Source organism: Clarias gariepinus, chromosome 1 (assembly GCF_024256425.1).
Source record: "Clarias gariepinus isolate MV-2021 ecotype Netherlands chromosome 1, CGAR_prim_01v2, whole genome shotgun sequence".
Lineage (NCBI taxonomy): Eukaryota > Metazoa > Chordata > Actinopteri > Siluriformes > Clariidae > Clarias > Clarias gariepinus.
Window position 1 is genome coordinate 48,779,413 of NC_071100.1, and position 15,539 is coordinate 48,794,951.

The following is a 15,539-nucleotide window of genomic DNA, read 5'->3' on the forward strand; positions in this document are numbered from 1 at the left end:
AACTCCCTGAGATGGTAGTAGGAAGAAACCTTGAGAGGAACCAGACTCAACAGGGAACCCATCCTCATCTGGGTAAAACAGAGAGCAGGAATTGATCTGCATTTATACTGTGTGTTAGTTGGCAGGCAGTTCAGCATAACAGTTGATGTTAATTGATGTTAATATCGAGTCCAGTTAGTTATTGAAAACTCAGGTAGACTTGTATGAACTATCGAACTGTCAAGTCCTCAGAGAAACAGCTGCCAACACCAGTTGAGGCCAGACCAGTCTTCTAGGTAGCGAGAACCATCCCCAGACACGAGACGCATTCCAAAGAGACACACGGGGCATCCATGTGTCACGAGATCTCCAACCAGAAGCGGGTCACCAGGATGGGTCCGACAGGTCCGGAGGGCAGAGGGAGTCTGGATCACTGGCAGCTCAGGAACGACATGTGTAGCTCGACAGAGAGAGGGAAAGAGAGAGAGGGGGAGAGAGGGAAGAGAAGGAACGGGAGCAGAAAAGGAGAGATAACAGTTAGGTATGGTCACAGTCACATAATGTATACTGTGAATGTATAATAACTGTAGAGTGCAAGCAGAGACTCCGGCAGGACTAACTATAACAGCATAACTAAAAGGGAGAGCCAGAAGGAAACACAGACATGAGGGTTTCCTGAGATGAAAGCAACCAATCACCTCACCGTCAGCAAACCTGAGTGATCAATGAGAGTGGGGAAGACAGCATCTAAACATACCAGTTCACCATATGACCATATTATTATAATTATTATATATAACGTAAAGCAATACATTTCGTATTAAAATAATTATACTATTTCAGAGTCAGCCAATAAATTTAATAATACATACACAAATTTCCTTAAACACTTAGGAAAATATTAAATTTATTGCTATACAAAACTGCAGACTTTTTATATATATATATATATATATATATATATATATATATATATATATATATATATACAAGAGGAATTATTGAAAACAAAACAACATATTTGTTGTTTAATTGATTAATGGGCCAATAATTGATTAAAATGACAATACATGAATATAACTGTAAGTAGATGAGTTTAACTGGGAAAAATCTTTTGTGACATGCTGCTGGGATAGGGAGAGGCATAGTACAAGGGGAATTATGGGTAAAAGCGCAACAGATTTGTTGTTTAATTCATTTTTGTGAGAATTGATTTCATTTTGGAATAAATAAATATAATTATAAATAGAGGGATTAAACTGGGGAAAGAGTTATTGTGACATGCTGTTGGGATAGAGAAGCATAGCACAATTATGGGCAAATGTGCAATGGATTTCTTCTTTAATTGATTATTGTAAAAAAAATTTGATTATGCACACACTTAAGCTGCAGTACAGCTGTGTAAGTGTATGCATATCCCTTAATGATTGACTGTACTGATTGTACGTTTTCACAGAGTGCATGTAATTTTTACGCGGTACCTAATGCGCAAACGGCGCAGCTCCGCTTTTAACGGGGTCATGCGCCTCCCAGAATAAATATTTTTGTTTATATCGACTTCAGAATTGTCGAAATGTGAAATTTCCCAATTGAATTACATTTAAGACAAATAGGTGAACATATCACAAGACCCAATGTTCGTTCCAAACCTTCATGTTGCATGTGTGTGTGTGTGTGGGGGGGGTTCATGTGTTTCATGTGCGTGAAGTTTGATTTAATCCCTACACGGCGCCTCATATCACTGAGTTCTGAGCCAATCACAGCGCGGTATTTCCACCCTTTAAAGGCACCGGCGACTTCCGGTACGGTTCATTAGCGAGTTGATCTCGGAGGTGTGAAGATGCGCTGGTTTCCGCTCTCTGCGGTGTTATTACTGGCCTGCTCGTTCTACCGAGCCGACGGCCACAACAACAACGGCATCAGGAAAACCAAAATGCAGTTTGCAGCCGGTCCGCTTCTTAAATTTCAAATCTGGTAAGAAAGCACAGCGTTTTATTTTTTTATTTTGTTTTTAACTCGCCCTCAAGCGGCGCTCTGATTAAAGCTGCTTTAGCTAGCTAGCCAGCTATCATAATGCTAGCGTTGCCATTAAGCGCGTCAACAAAAAAGTACATTATCTCAACCTTTTATATTTTGAACATGGTGAATATTTAACCGTGTGGGGTTTTTTTGTTTAAAATACCCTGACCCGTAAATTGTCATTTGAGTGTATATTTACATTTCCGTTATGACCCTAACGACAAGCGTTAATTAGTTTCAAATAGCTTTCTGCTCCCTACACAATTGCACTGCATAAAGCGCGAGAGAATAAGGCGCTTAGTGCACTTGATGTTCTGTGGAGAATGATTTAGGATGAGGCCCGTCTCTCAAGGCCTTAAGGGCTCCCCATTAAGCTTTTAAATAGATTAGGAAGACAGAACTTATTTTTATTTGCCATATTTAATAAACCACCCTGTCAAACAAGAGGAAAAAAAAAAAATATATATATATATATATATAACCCCAAAGACAGAGTCTGTATCCCAAATGTCAGTAGTGCACTTTATTAAACTTAATTTAGGATGTTTTAGTATTGAGCCATGGTACTGTGATAACCAGTGTAAACATGCTTTTGTGTAAGGATTAACTAATCACTTCAACCTACAATTTATTGGTATTAAATTGATTTATTAAACGTGTGCATGATTTTAGAGACTGTACTCAATCAGAGCTTTGGTTAAATTGTTGGCTTGTCCTTGATCTGATCAGATCAGTAAGTGTAGTTGTTTGTGCTGTTTTATTCCCAGCATCTCCTGAGGCTACAAGCGGGTGTTTGAGGAGTACACGCAGGCCTTGTCCCAGCGGTACCCAGACATCCGCATCGAAGGGGAGAACTATCTCCCTCTGCCGATTTACAGGTGAGAACCAAAAGCTTCGCTCCTTTATTCGTCTTGGAAGGAAAAAAAATGTCTCATCATTTTAATCTCATCTGTTTTTTCTGTTCAGGCACATCGCTTCCTTTCTATCCATCTTCAAACTCTTCCTGATCGGGCTGATTGTTGTAGGCAAGGACCCGTTCGCACTTTTCGGCATGGAGCCTCCACGACTTTGGACTTGGAGTCAGGAGAATAAGGTGAGACTCGACGCTCTTGGTTTGGGTATAAATATTTCACCATTCTTTAGGAAAAAAAAAGACATCTCGTAGCTGTTATGATTAATCTCCAAGGTGAAGTGTTTGTGAGAGTATTGGACACATCGGGGACTAAAATGCCTCTAACAAGCGAAGGTGTTAAGTCCCAGTGGTCATTTATCCACGGACGTGCAGATAAATAAGCACTAAATTTAGTCTTTTGAATGCTTAAATGTGAATCTGAGATATTACAGTATGATATTTGGAAAAATTACAGGAGCAAGATGCTCAGAGTTTTACATCGGCTTACAGGTTTGTTCTGTTCTCTTGTTTTTGACAGATCTACGCCTGCATGATGGTGTTCTTCTTCAGCAACATGCTCGAAAATCAGTGCATGTCAACTGGGGCGTTTGAAATCACGCTTAACGGTAAAACTCCCTCGTCAGGCTGATGCGTCTATTTTCTGTTGTCCTAGAGTAGCATTGAATTTTCCGCTACTTAAAGTTCTCCATGTGTTTCTGTAATGGAAAAAAAAGCAAGTTAACGTTAACAAAACTTTGTGTGTAACATTTCCGAAAGGAGTGTACAGTGTCAGATAACTTTTTGTGACGTTCCTGTCTAGACGTTCCTGTGTGGTCCAAGCTGGAGTCGGGTCACCTCCCGTCCATGCAGCAGCTGGTGCAGATCCTAGAGAACGAGATGAAGATGAACGTGCCCATGGACAGACTTCCACAATATCACTCTTAACCCCGGAGCTACAGGTCCTTACAAAGTACATACACACACACACCTTTTTTGTGGTAAAAAAAATAATGTTAGACTTTTACATTCACTTTAGCTATAATTAATAAAAAAAATGCTGAAGATCCAGTTTTATATAAAAAAAAGTGCACTTGGCCAGTAGATGGCACTCTGTACTTACAGTATAAAGGAAAGGGAAAACATTTCTGACAGAGAAAATATAAATATCTCAGTAAATTGTATTTTAACACAAATATAGATGAATTTAGGAATCAAGTTTTGATTGACGTTTTTCGTACCCGGTTTGTTTTTCTCTCCTTACCCATCCCAGGTATAACGGTGTGACTCTCCGGCGGTCGTGAGGTGACGTTTCATGAAGGTCTGCGTTGAAAGTAGCCCCGCTACCTGCGCAGGCTGGATGCCCCGCCCACTGCTCGCCGCCACGCCCTTCCAGAGAGGCTCCGCCCCATATACCAACCCACAAACCCTCCACGGCCATTTATCACTACTGAGTCCCACATAGAGTGCAATAGTAAAAAGTGAAACGGTTCACTTCAGGATTAATGCATAAGCAGTATGTTTTAATAAAGTACTTCCCTTATCGATCTTAACTATACAATTGTTAATCGTAAATTGTTAGAGCGCCTACTTTATTAACTCGCTCAAATCATGATTATTTAACATTGTCAGTTTGTTCTATTGATCTGTTAATTTTTTTATATATATATATATATTTAGCTGAATATGTTAAATATAATAAAATAAATGTTAACAAAATAATTCATCTGTTTTTTTTTTTTTTAGATTTCATTGGAAAGTATTTACATGATTTAACCAAATAACAATTTACTTAGTTATAATCTACGATCATTTAGCCAGTGTAATTTTCTATATCTATAAATGTTAGAAGATCTAATATAATAGTCTAATATCCAAATCTTTTTTGCATGGGTTTATTTGTTGAAGAGTTTCATTTTACTCTTAATTATGTAAAAGGGTTGAGGGTTTTTTAGCATAGATTTAGCAAATACACAATACTTTGTTAACTAGCTTTTAGTTTAATAATGAAAACAATCAAAAATAATCGATCACATAAAATCAAGAAAAAAAAATTAAAGATATGCTTTTCTTCTTTTTGTAAAATTTTCAGGAATGACCACTTCCTGTTTAAGTGGATTAAATGTATTCAGGGAAAAAAGTATTAAGTTAATAAGACTAAAATGAGGCATAAAAAAAAACAATGAAATGTTTCTTCAAGCATGAGATGAGAAACAGATTTACAAATTTTATTTTAATTTTATTGCAAGTCTGCAATAAAAGATTACGTCTTAGGAAAAGTATTAACATTTATGGACTCAAGTTTTCTATCAAGTACGTTTCTCCTCCACTCCACCAGAGGGGACTCTGTCCCTGTTCACTGTCTGCTTAAAACATGATTCATGACACCACTACGAATACCTGTTTATAGCTTCTATAATGTAAAAAACTATGAACTGTTTAATGAATGTCGATAATCTGCTGTGGGTTTTAGAAGCATCACACAGTAAAGACGAAGCTCATATCAGAGGGGTGGAAACAGTGACCCAGCTGCTTCGAGCCTCACATCATTAAGTCTATTACTGTAAAATTACGACGTTGTTCATTTATATACAGTCTCAGAAAAGATAAAAGTTTTGATCCTTAGATCAGAGGTCACTGGCAGTCACGCAGGCACTGCTGTATGTACGCCGTCTCCTTTTCCTCCATGCAGATGCTGGTGCTGAGTCTGAGAAGTCTCCGTGTCTCTGAGACGAGGGCCCGGGGAAGCCTGAGAGGACGTTGCTTGGTGCAGGAGTGTGTAGTGAGGCACAAGCGCAGGCGTTCGACGGCTAGCCGGGCGCTGAGCTGGCTCACCTGCAGCATCAGCTCCTCTTTACACAGAGGCGCCATGGGGACGCTCGCCTGTGCACATACAAACACATACACACACATTGCTTTGTAAACTTTGTCTTGCTTTAAAAAATTTTAAACAAATGAAACACACCGTACCTTCGTGTGTGTGCCTACGCTAATGCGCGTCTGCTGCCCCGAGGCCAAGAAAGTCACAACCACAGACTCTCGTCGCCGAACTCGCACCCCGATGTTTTTATTGAGCGACACGTGGATGGGCTTAAACGGGGTCGGTTTGTTTGTCTGCTCCGTCCATTTCCACTTACGCCTTGTGGAGCCGTCTTCGTTTTGAATCAGGCCTCCTGACTCGTCCATGTGCAACCTGGGACAAGAATATCAACCCACTCGGTATTCTGTGAGCTAAATGCATTTGATGAAGTCTCTCATTAATATAATAATTTAAAAAAAATTATGGTTGACATGCAGTTTTTACTTTACTTCCAGTTATCGAGGTTTATCATGTTTTTTTTTTAATGTAGAAATTTTTTTGTATGTAGAATCTCAACATGCACACAAAAAAAAATATTCATTTAAAATCATGACGCTAAGTGAGTAACCTAAATTTCATATATTTTATTTATTTTTGTATTGTGTAAAAACAAAAACTGTTTAAAAAACCTGAATAACTGGAAAAATAATGTTTGACAAATAATGTTTGACAGCAATTAATAAACAAATAATTTGTAAAAAGAATTGTAATAAAATGTGTTAAAATGTGTGAAAATAAATAAATTGTATGTTAAAAAATGCACATGGTAAATTCATGTGAAAATAAATAATATTAAAAATAATCACCTGTGAAATTTAATACAGTGGTGTAAAAAACTATTTGCCCCCTTCCTGATTTCTTATTCTTTTGCATGTTTGTCACACAAAATGTTTCTGATCATCAAACACATTTAACTATTAGTCAAAGATAACACAAGTAAACACAAAATGCATTTTTTAAATGATGTTTTTTATTATTTAGGGAGAAAAAAAAATCCAAACCTACATGGCCCTGTGTGAAAAAGTAATTGCCCCCTGAACCTAATAACTGGTTGGGCCACCCTTAGCAGCAATAACTGCAATCAAGCGTTTGCGATAACTTGCAACGAGTCTTTTACAGCGCTCTGGAAGAATTTTGGCCCACTCATCTTTGCAGAATTGTTGTAATTCAGCTTTATTTGAGGGTTTTTTTATCATGAACCGCCTTTTTAAGGTCATGTCACAACATCTCAATAGGATTCAGGTCAGGACTTTGACTAGGCCACTCCAAAGTCTTCATTTTGTTTTTCTTCAGCCATTCAGAGGTGGATTTGCTGGTGTGTTTTGGGTCATTGTCCTGCTGCAGCACCCAAGATCGCTTCAGCTTGAGTTGACGAACAGATGGGCGGACATTCTCCTTCAGGATTTTTTGGTAGACGGTAAAATTCATGGTTCCATCTATCACAGCAAGCATTCCAGGTCCTGAAGCAGCAAAACAACCCCAGACCATCACACTACCACCACCATATTTTACTGTTGGTATGATGTACTTTTTCTGAAATGCTGTGTTACTTTTGCGCCAGATGTAACGGGACACGCACCTTCCAAAAAGTTCAACTTTTGTCTTGTCGGTCCACAAGGTATTTTCCCAAAAGTCTTGGCAATCATTGAGATGTTTTTTAGCAAAATTGTGACGAGCCTTAATGTTCTTTTTGTTAAAAGTGGTTTGCGCCTTGGAAATCTGCCATGCAGGCCGTTTTTGCCCAGTCTCTTTCTTATGGTGGAGTCGTGAACACTGACCATAATTGAGGCAAGTGAGGCCTGCAGTTCTTTAGATGTTGTCCTGGGGTCTTTTGTGGCCTCTCGGATGAGTTGTCTCTGCGCTCTTGGGGTAATTTTGGTCGGCCGGCCACTCCTGGGAAGGTTCACCACTGTTCCATGTTTTTGCCATTTGTGGATAATGGCTCTCACTGTGGTTCGCTGGAGTCCCAAAGCTTTAGAAATGGCTTTATAACCTTTACCAGACTGATAGATCTCAATTACTTTTGTTCTCATTTGTTCCTGAATTTCTTTGGATCTTGGCATGATGTCTAGCTTTTGAGGTGCTTTAGGTCTACTTCTCTGTGTCAGGTAGCTCCTATTTAAGTGATTTCTTGATTGAAACAGGTGTGGCAGTAATCAGGCCTGGGGGTGACTACAGAAATTGAACTCAGGTGTGTTAAACCACAGTTAAGTTATTTTTTAACAAGGTGGGCAATCACTTTTTCACACAGGGCCATGTAGATTTGGAGTTTTTTTTCTCCGTAAATAATAAAAACAATCATTTAAAAAAATGCATTTTGTGTTCAATTATGTTATCTTTGACTAATAGTTAAATGTGTTTGATGATCAGAAACATTTTGTGTGACAAACATGCAAAAGAATAAGAAATCAGGAAGGGGGCAAATAGTTTTTCACACCACTGTAAATAACATAAAAAAACTAATTACGTAAATTGTGTTAAAATCATGCAAAACTAATTCTGTACACTTTCAGATTTTTAGCTCTTGTAAAAAAATGCAAAAAATAATATCTGAAAAATATTAATAATTAATTATGTTTGAAAACTAAATCAAAAAATAATTTGTAAAAAGAATTGTAAAAAATCTATTGTGTTAAGATGTGAATAAATAATATAAAAAATGCAGATGTTGAAATCATGCGGAAATAAATCGTATGTAAAAAATCACTGGTGAACGTAAAAATTAACAAAAAAACTAAGAAATCACATTAGATTTTACTGATCTCGCACACTTTAGGCACATGTGCAAACGTGTGTGTGTGTGCACAATAACTAAACCCTTGGATTGTTGATTGACAGAGCTGACCTCATGCCCTCACCATGTATTCCCGTTGCTATGGTAACAGGTGGCGAGGCCACTAGACTGGAAGAAGGCTCTGATTGGACAGTTTGTCCTTGTATCATCAAGAACGATGCAGACCCCTTCGGTGTCGTCTATGAAAGAGATAATGGCCAGATTTCCTGAGGGATAGCTGCATTAGCGAGGATAAGGAATGTACAGTCAGTAATCATCACACGACATGACAGGAGAGACATGCGTAGGATCCGTGTTGTCCGAAAAAGGATACAAGACCCGGGCCGTGCCGTCCGGAAACACGGTGAGAAATTTAGTCCCGTTCGAGTAAAACTTCTGGCTGTGGCCCTGCAATAAACAAGAGCAAGAAGGAAACGGTGACGAGGGCATTATTGTTCTTATGTCTCTACGAAACGTATTCCTCTCACATCACAGCAATTTACCTGCAATTATAATATTTATTCATTAATAAAGAACGATTTAGATTTTAAAAAATTCTCTAGAAGGTGTTTCCTTTAGGACAAGCCGACTTCTGGATCTTTTTGTCCGGCGGCTCGCACAGGAGCGGGGTCAGACTCTCAGAGGAACGCGCTATCTGCCCTGTTCTTCATGCATGAACCCACAGACTTCTGTAATCAAGTGGTGCAACAAAAAAGGATTTGATCTAATAGAGATCAAAAGTTGATGTTTGTAAAATTTTTGTGTGTGAAAACAGCCTCAGCCATGACTTGATCTTTGGTTAGTTTTGAATTTGAAATCTGTTTTTGTATTTGTATTTTTTGTATACTACTAAGTGCAATCATACCCTCAGTAATAAAGATGTTATTAAGATGAGATTCGAGTAATAAAAAGGGATTCATAATTATATAATTTCTAATCTGTAATCACCTGAAAATGGAGGAGCCCGAACCCAGCCCGAGCAGAACCGTTAGTGCTGCAGAGCTTGAACGCTCCGGGGTTTTTCTCCCTCGCAGCCGACTGCTCTTTCTTTTTGAAGCGCACGAAATCAGACAGCCGGAAATTGATGATGGTGAACAACCCAGATGACGTCACTTTGCAGCCCGGGATCTCTGTCTCTGCTGGTTAAAATCCACATTATAAACACGGCAAAGTTGCACTTCATCAAGTTATATATCCTGGTGATAAACATCTATAGCTACTCTATTATAATGAATTAGTACTAATTAATTGTGTGAGTTGTTTATGGGAAATTAAGCAAACAATCAGAGTCAAGAACAGTGATGTGTTTTTTATTGTATCATTTCTGGCTTTGAAACAAAAGGGAACAGTAAGATAGCGTACTCACGGTTTTCTGAAGGCTGCCTTTTACTCTTTCTCAGACACTCCTCTGCAACTTGCTGCAATCTTAGAAAATATTAGGGAGGGGAAGAAAAAGATTCAAGACAATTAACTTGTTGATTCCTAATTATATATATATATATATATATAACTCCTAGATCATAACTCTGTCTCCAGAGGCTGGTACAGTGGACACTAAGCATGATGGGTTCATCGCTTCATGCGCTTCTCTTCTTACTCTGACACTCTGGAATAGGCTCAATCTGGACTTATTAGGTCACATGACCTTATTCCATCACTCCATCACTCAAGTCCAATCTTAGTGCAATTTCCTGATGGGTCTCACTAACAAATAGTGACACCGCTGTTTAGTTCTCGTCACATACAGTATGGATATGCTCCTACTTTCATTTCGTGACATTCCCCTCCCATTTCTGCTGAACCCTGGCCTTTTTTAGTGTGTGATCCAGGTGATAATTACACGTCTTGAGATCTCGCTCTGTCTCTGTTGTCCTGCACGTTCTCTGTGTTGGAGTTGTTTTCCTGCGAGGATTCATCAGAGTTCTCATGCAGCGAGTGCCACTGCTGCTCCAACTTCCTGAACATCTCCATGTACTGAGCGCAGCAGAAATCCTGCAGGATGAGCAAAGAAAGGGTTTGGGTGGATACGTCAAGGAACAAAGTATTTAACTTTAAAATATGTTTAAAAAAAAGATCTGAAATGCTCACATAATTAAAAATTAAAACAGAAGTGCACATTTTCTACGTAACCAATGCTAGCTATCTACGTTCTAGCTGTCCTTATGGGTAAAAACTTGAAACGTATTGTTAGCACCAGGAACACAAATTATCCAACAGTTTAAAAACCTCATTAATAGTAACTAATAATTAATAATGAACAGAGCTCTTGTTTTCACAGGTTCCACAAAGGTGTCCAGAATTTCTTTTAGAGTTTTCACCAGTAGCCTTGAAATGATAGCTAGCGTTAGATAGCTGGTGAAAGATACCCATGGGAACCTTTAAAACCTACCTCTGGATTTGTGGTCTTTGAAAAATCGAGCTGAGGCTTTGCTTTCGCTCCACAAAACTCACACCAGACCGTGTGGTCACTAGCAGACGGGGGCTGAAAAAGTTCATGTTATTCATTATTCATTTGAAAAAAAGGATATTTTATTAGTGTGTATTGCACATAAATCTCTTTTTAAATGACTCTTAAATAAATCAGCTGGGTGAATCCCTACTAATAGATCAAGGCGATCACGTGCTGCATGTGTGATTGTGTTTAAGTACACGGCGAGTGCGCTACCAGGGGATTCATTTTTCTGCATTCAGACTCTCTTCTGTATCTCAGCACTCCATGGAAACTGCAATCAGGTTCTTCCTTTGTCTCCATCTGTTCAACAAGACCACCAGAGAAATGAGTCGCATACACACACACACACACACACACACTGGCTGCTCATCCATCCCTGCAATGTCACGGTTGTGCTGTTATATTTGTGACGTTGTGGTGATGTCATGTAGTGACGCCACCAGAGTTTTAAAGTTGGTGTTTAACTGTGTTTAGCTGTATGGGTTTCAAGATGGCTTGTTCAAGGAAGTGTGATAAACACTCTAGATGCTGTGTGTAAGTGCATGAGGAAAAAATGGCTACAAATGAGCGTTGTCCCTTGGTTAAAGTTTTAATTTAAGTCTAGTGATAATAATGTAGTAATAATGTAAAATAAACATGTCAGTTGAAGTTACAGCTTCAAACATTAGTATCTTTTTTTCTTTTCTAAGCATACATGTGTTTGGCCAATGGGACACTTGATCCATCCATCTAGGAACCTCTGTAGTCCTACTAGGGACCATGGAGGCCAATGGTGTCTCTTCTTTGTCTTTGGGATGTTCCCTTTCAGGGGTCGCCACAGCGAATCATTTGCCTCCATCTAACTCTATCCTCTGCATCTTCTTCTCTCACACCAACTAACTTCATGTCCTCTCTCACTGCATCCATAAATCTCAGGGGCCTGGCAGTTCCAACCTCAGCATCCTTTTACCGATATATTCACAATCTATCCTCTGAACATGTCCAAACCACCTCAATCTGGCCTCTCTGACTTTATCTCCAAAACATCTAACATGGGTTGTCCCTCTGATGAACTCATTCTTGATCCTATCCATCCTTGTCACTCCCAAAGAGAACCTCAACATCTTCAGCTCTGCTACCTCCAACTCTGCCTCCACCAATGTGTTTATTTCCATTTTTCAACTGTGGTGAACCTCCGGTCAACATTCACACCCTCATTCACACACTACAGACAATTTAGGAACACCCCAAAGTGGGAATTAAACCCAGGGCCTGGAGGCAATGTGGCACAGTCCAACCTAATTAATGCCAGATTATTAGAAAAAGAAGAAAACTGCAACAAGATTAAAGAATTAACACAGGATATTGAGAATGAGAAACAATTTAAAAATTAGAATTTATTTAATTTAGGATTTGAGAATTTTCAATTTGGTACTCTAAGGAACTGAATAAGAAAAAAAGGGAAAATGAAAACAATGTACTTAGAGAGATATACAAATTCTGCAATAAATCAGAATTGAACAATCAGGGAAAAAAAGGTGGAATTGCAGTTTAAATTCGAACATCAGTAACTGAAAAGCGTGCAGATAGATCTGTGTAAATCAGAGTTTGAGATTAAGGAATTAGAAACAGCTATTTCAAAAGCTATTTAAAAAGTCACTAAGGATGGATGGATGTACAACCAATTTTTTTTTTGGAAGGATGTAAGAAATCTATTTTTCAATGCATTGTGTAGAGAAGAAAGAATTAATAAAAAGTATAAAACAAGCTTTAATCACCCTGATCCCAAAGTCTAGTAAAGACAATAATAACACGGTGGAATCTTGGATTGTAAGTTACTTTGGTCTGCGAGCGTTTTGCAAGACAAGCAACATTTCTAAATTGATTTTTTCTTGATAAACGAGCAAGGTCTTGATATGTGTAGTACGCACACTGTGTCTGCCGAGTATCATGTGATCACAACTGAAACAATGGTTCTTCTCTCTCTTGCGCTGATGGATTGTTGGTAATCATCTTCCATGTTCTGTCTCAGTGCGCGTGCGTCACTTCTATAGTCAACAGCCGTGTGCATGTGTACTGTTTATTATAACATTGTGAGCATGTGTATGTGCGCCTAAAGCATTTATTATTTTGTGCCTTTTTTGAACTGTATTGCAACCACAGCCCTCATAAAGAACAAAATGGTTAAAAAGGTTGTTGCAATGCGAAAGATGAATCTGTTTAATAACAACGCAACGTCACTTTTCCACCAAATCCTTAAATTCCAGTAACCAGCTTCTTCTCTCGTCTAAGACATTTTGAACATATAACATTAGTAGGATAGGGGCATCACCATACACCAGCTGTTCAACAACTATTCAACTTGATAAAGACCTTATTCACTTTACTTGACATTTAAAATTCCAGCAACAAACTAATTACCTCTTTAAAGTGACTGGAGGTTTTAAAAAATAACAGAAATCAGTCAAAGTTCCATAGTTTAGGGCGGCTTCTAGAAACGGCACAATCCGAATTTATCACACCTAGTGGCCAAAAGTGGACAAATTAGCTACAGAGGCCCATTAGGGCAAGGGTCACGCTGCTCTATGAACATCTTCAGTAAAAATGGATTAAAGGACAATTAATGAAAGAGGGTTGCCAGAGCTTTGTTTTTTATGCTGAAATCAGACCTTTGTCTGTTAAATTCTGGTTTTATTGTAAATAATCAGACTAAAATATTTTTCATTTCTGCAAGCAAGAGCAAAGTGTAAGTGTAGTGACAGTCTATGATGTACAGAGCCATTTAAGAATTAGAGTGGATGTTGGAGTGAATACAAAAATGTGTGTAAAGAAAATTGTCTCTCTTTTCCAGCACCCAGTGGTATGAGGGAGACTTTTCTGATATTTGGATCCTGGATAAATGTGTAGTTTGGACGCTTAAGTGCCTATTATGGTTTGTACACAATGGTTTTAATTTAAACTATAATTTATTCATTTGTAAACATCTTTCTTAAAAATGGCCCTTTTTATAAATTATTGGCACCCCTTAATGAACCTCCCCTGGAAAGAGGAACTACACTGAGTGTATTCTTTTAAGGTCTTGTAAGTTTGGAACCGCATAGGATCTTAAACCGGCAAGGTTATTATTTACAATCTTCCCACTATATGCTTTTTTTTAAATTATATCTTTATTGTTCTTAAAATATTTTTCCAAAATGTGCTGTTAGATGAAAACAGAAACCTGTCATGGTCCGTTGGGTCTAAATGACTATTTCTAATGCAATGCTATTTAACGCTAACAACAATTAAATTAAGAATTAAAGTGAAGACATATCCTTCTTTGACAACCCAACCCAAACCCCCCTCTCCAACACATTCTCAACAGCCTCCGGTTGTTTATGTTGCCTTGGCAACCCCAGACGGAAATGCTGTCACATGTGCCATTTTCTTTCTTAAAAAAAAAATAACGTAGTGTGTTAACCCTTTACTACTTGTGTTTCTTGACTTGTAATCCAACGAGTGTCATGTTAAACACAGACACTGGTTTTATCATTAATATTAATATTATGTGTACATGTAGTTTCTTTCTGATGTAATAACATAAGTGTTAGGTGCATGTACAGTGAATATACAAACAAAAGGTGCATGCCATGGAGTCTTTAGTGCTGAGAGGACAAGGAAAACTAGTTTATGGATTTAGAAATAAAAATGCATTTGAAAATCTTGTTTCTTTTACCCATGACCCTATAGATATTCAAACCCAATTTAACTTTAATTAGAAAGATTTATAACAAGATGTATAACATATATTATAACTGAATAATTTTGAGGCAGTTACAGAACAGATGGTGTTCATAAAGGGGATTATATGGAGTATATGGCTATAGCTATTCTTTAGGAAGAACTTTTAAACAGCCACTGCTTTGTTATTTCACTGCAATTATTTTAATATGCACCACTATTTATGTTATTTATTATTAATTATGTCAATCAGCGAAATTTCATTCCTGCATCTTCTCTTCTCTACTTTCATGTAAAGATGTGCAAACTTTTGCATCAACATAGGATTTATTTAGTTATCATGAAGCCATGTCATAAGCCTTTGCATTCAATATTAATTTTAATATTTTCGTGTACTATAGAAAGAAAGTACGACATGGTCACATGACTCTAAACTACCGTCTTTCTATTTCAAGGTTAAAATTTTAGGATCTTGTGCTCACTAATGGGTTTGTATATTCCTTCCCCTGGGAGACCAAAAGTAGACAGAGACAGAGGGAGAGTGAAAGAGAGGGAGAGAGAGAGGGGGGTCTCGTGAAGGTCTTACCTAAATCAGGAGTCAGACGGAGATGGACAAATCCTTCACTTCACTCTCTCCATCATGGCTGTGTGCAGTGTGTTGATGGTATCCATGGATACTGAAATGCAGACATGGCCGTGTTTGTGTGTAATATCAGCGTCCGCAGGAGGCCTGGCAGCCGGCCACATCAAAGGAGCAAAGTACAAATAGTGACACATGGCATTGTGGGAGGCTTTCATAAATAACGCCTAAAAACACAAAGAGGCCTGATATTTCAACATGATATCTATCTATCTATCTATCTATCTA

General features: G+C 38.2%; 2 protein-coding genes across 3 annotated transcripts; one reads left to right on the top strand and one right to left on the bottom strand.

The window, feature by feature from the left end:
• The first annotated feature begins 1,779 nt into the window (after positions 1-1,779).
• selenot1a (selenoprotein T, 1a) lies at positions 1,780-4,440 on the top strand. Of its 2 annotated transcripts, none has more exons than XM_053498173.1 (6): positions 1,780-1,953; positions 2,766-2,876; positions 2,965-3,091; positions 3,429-3,516; positions 3,711-3,860; positions 4,161-4,440. In XM_053498173.1, exons 1-5 carry the CDS (start codon positions 1,820-1,822, stop codon positions 3,833-3,835), a joined length of 585 nt encoding a protein of 194 aa, XP_053354148.1. In that variant the 5' UTR covers positions 1,780-1,819; the 3' UTR covers positions 3,836-3,860; positions 4,161-4,440. The 2 variants fall into 2 exon arrangements, with proteins under 2 accessions (XP_053354148.1, XP_053354063.1); XM_053498088.1 differs by having other exon boundaries at positions 3,711-3,849.
• A 305-nt stretch (positions 4,441-4,745) lies between these two features.
• LOC128526255 (glutamate-rich protein 6) lies at positions 4,746-15,339 on the bottom strand. Its single transcript, XM_053497960.1, has 10 exons — positions 15,258-15,339; positions 11,186-11,272; positions 10,910-11,002; positions 10,361-10,512; positions 9,887-9,945; positions 9,469-9,656; positions 8,855-8,928; positions 8,606-8,758; positions 5,858-6,080; positions 4,746-5,770 (listed from the first exon to the last, which is right to left on the bottom strand). The coding sequence occupies exons 2-10, from the start codon at positions 11,270-11,272 to the stop codon at positions 5,522-5,524; spliced, it is 1,278 nt and encodes a 425-aa protein (XP_053353935.1). The 5' UTR covers positions 15,258-15,339; the 3' UTR covers positions 4,746-5,521.
• Positions 15,340-15,539: the final 200 nt, after the last annotated feature.

What these genes read in the sequence shown, in the direction of transcription:
- LOC128526255 (XM_053497960.1), bottom strand. Translation starts at nt 11,272, where the DNA reads ATGGAGACAAAGGAAGAACCTGATTGCAGTTTCCATGGAGTGCTGAGA. An exon ending in CATAGCAACGGGAATACATG is followed by an intron (nt 6,081 to 8,605) that starts GTGAGGGCATGA and finishes TTCTTGTCCCAG; the next exon opens with GTTGCACATGGACGAGTCAG. An exon ending in GCGTAGGCACACACACGAAG is followed by an intron (nt 5,771 to 5,857) that starts GTACGGTGTGTT and finishes GTATGTGCACAG; the next exon opens with GCGAGCGTCCCCATGGCGCC.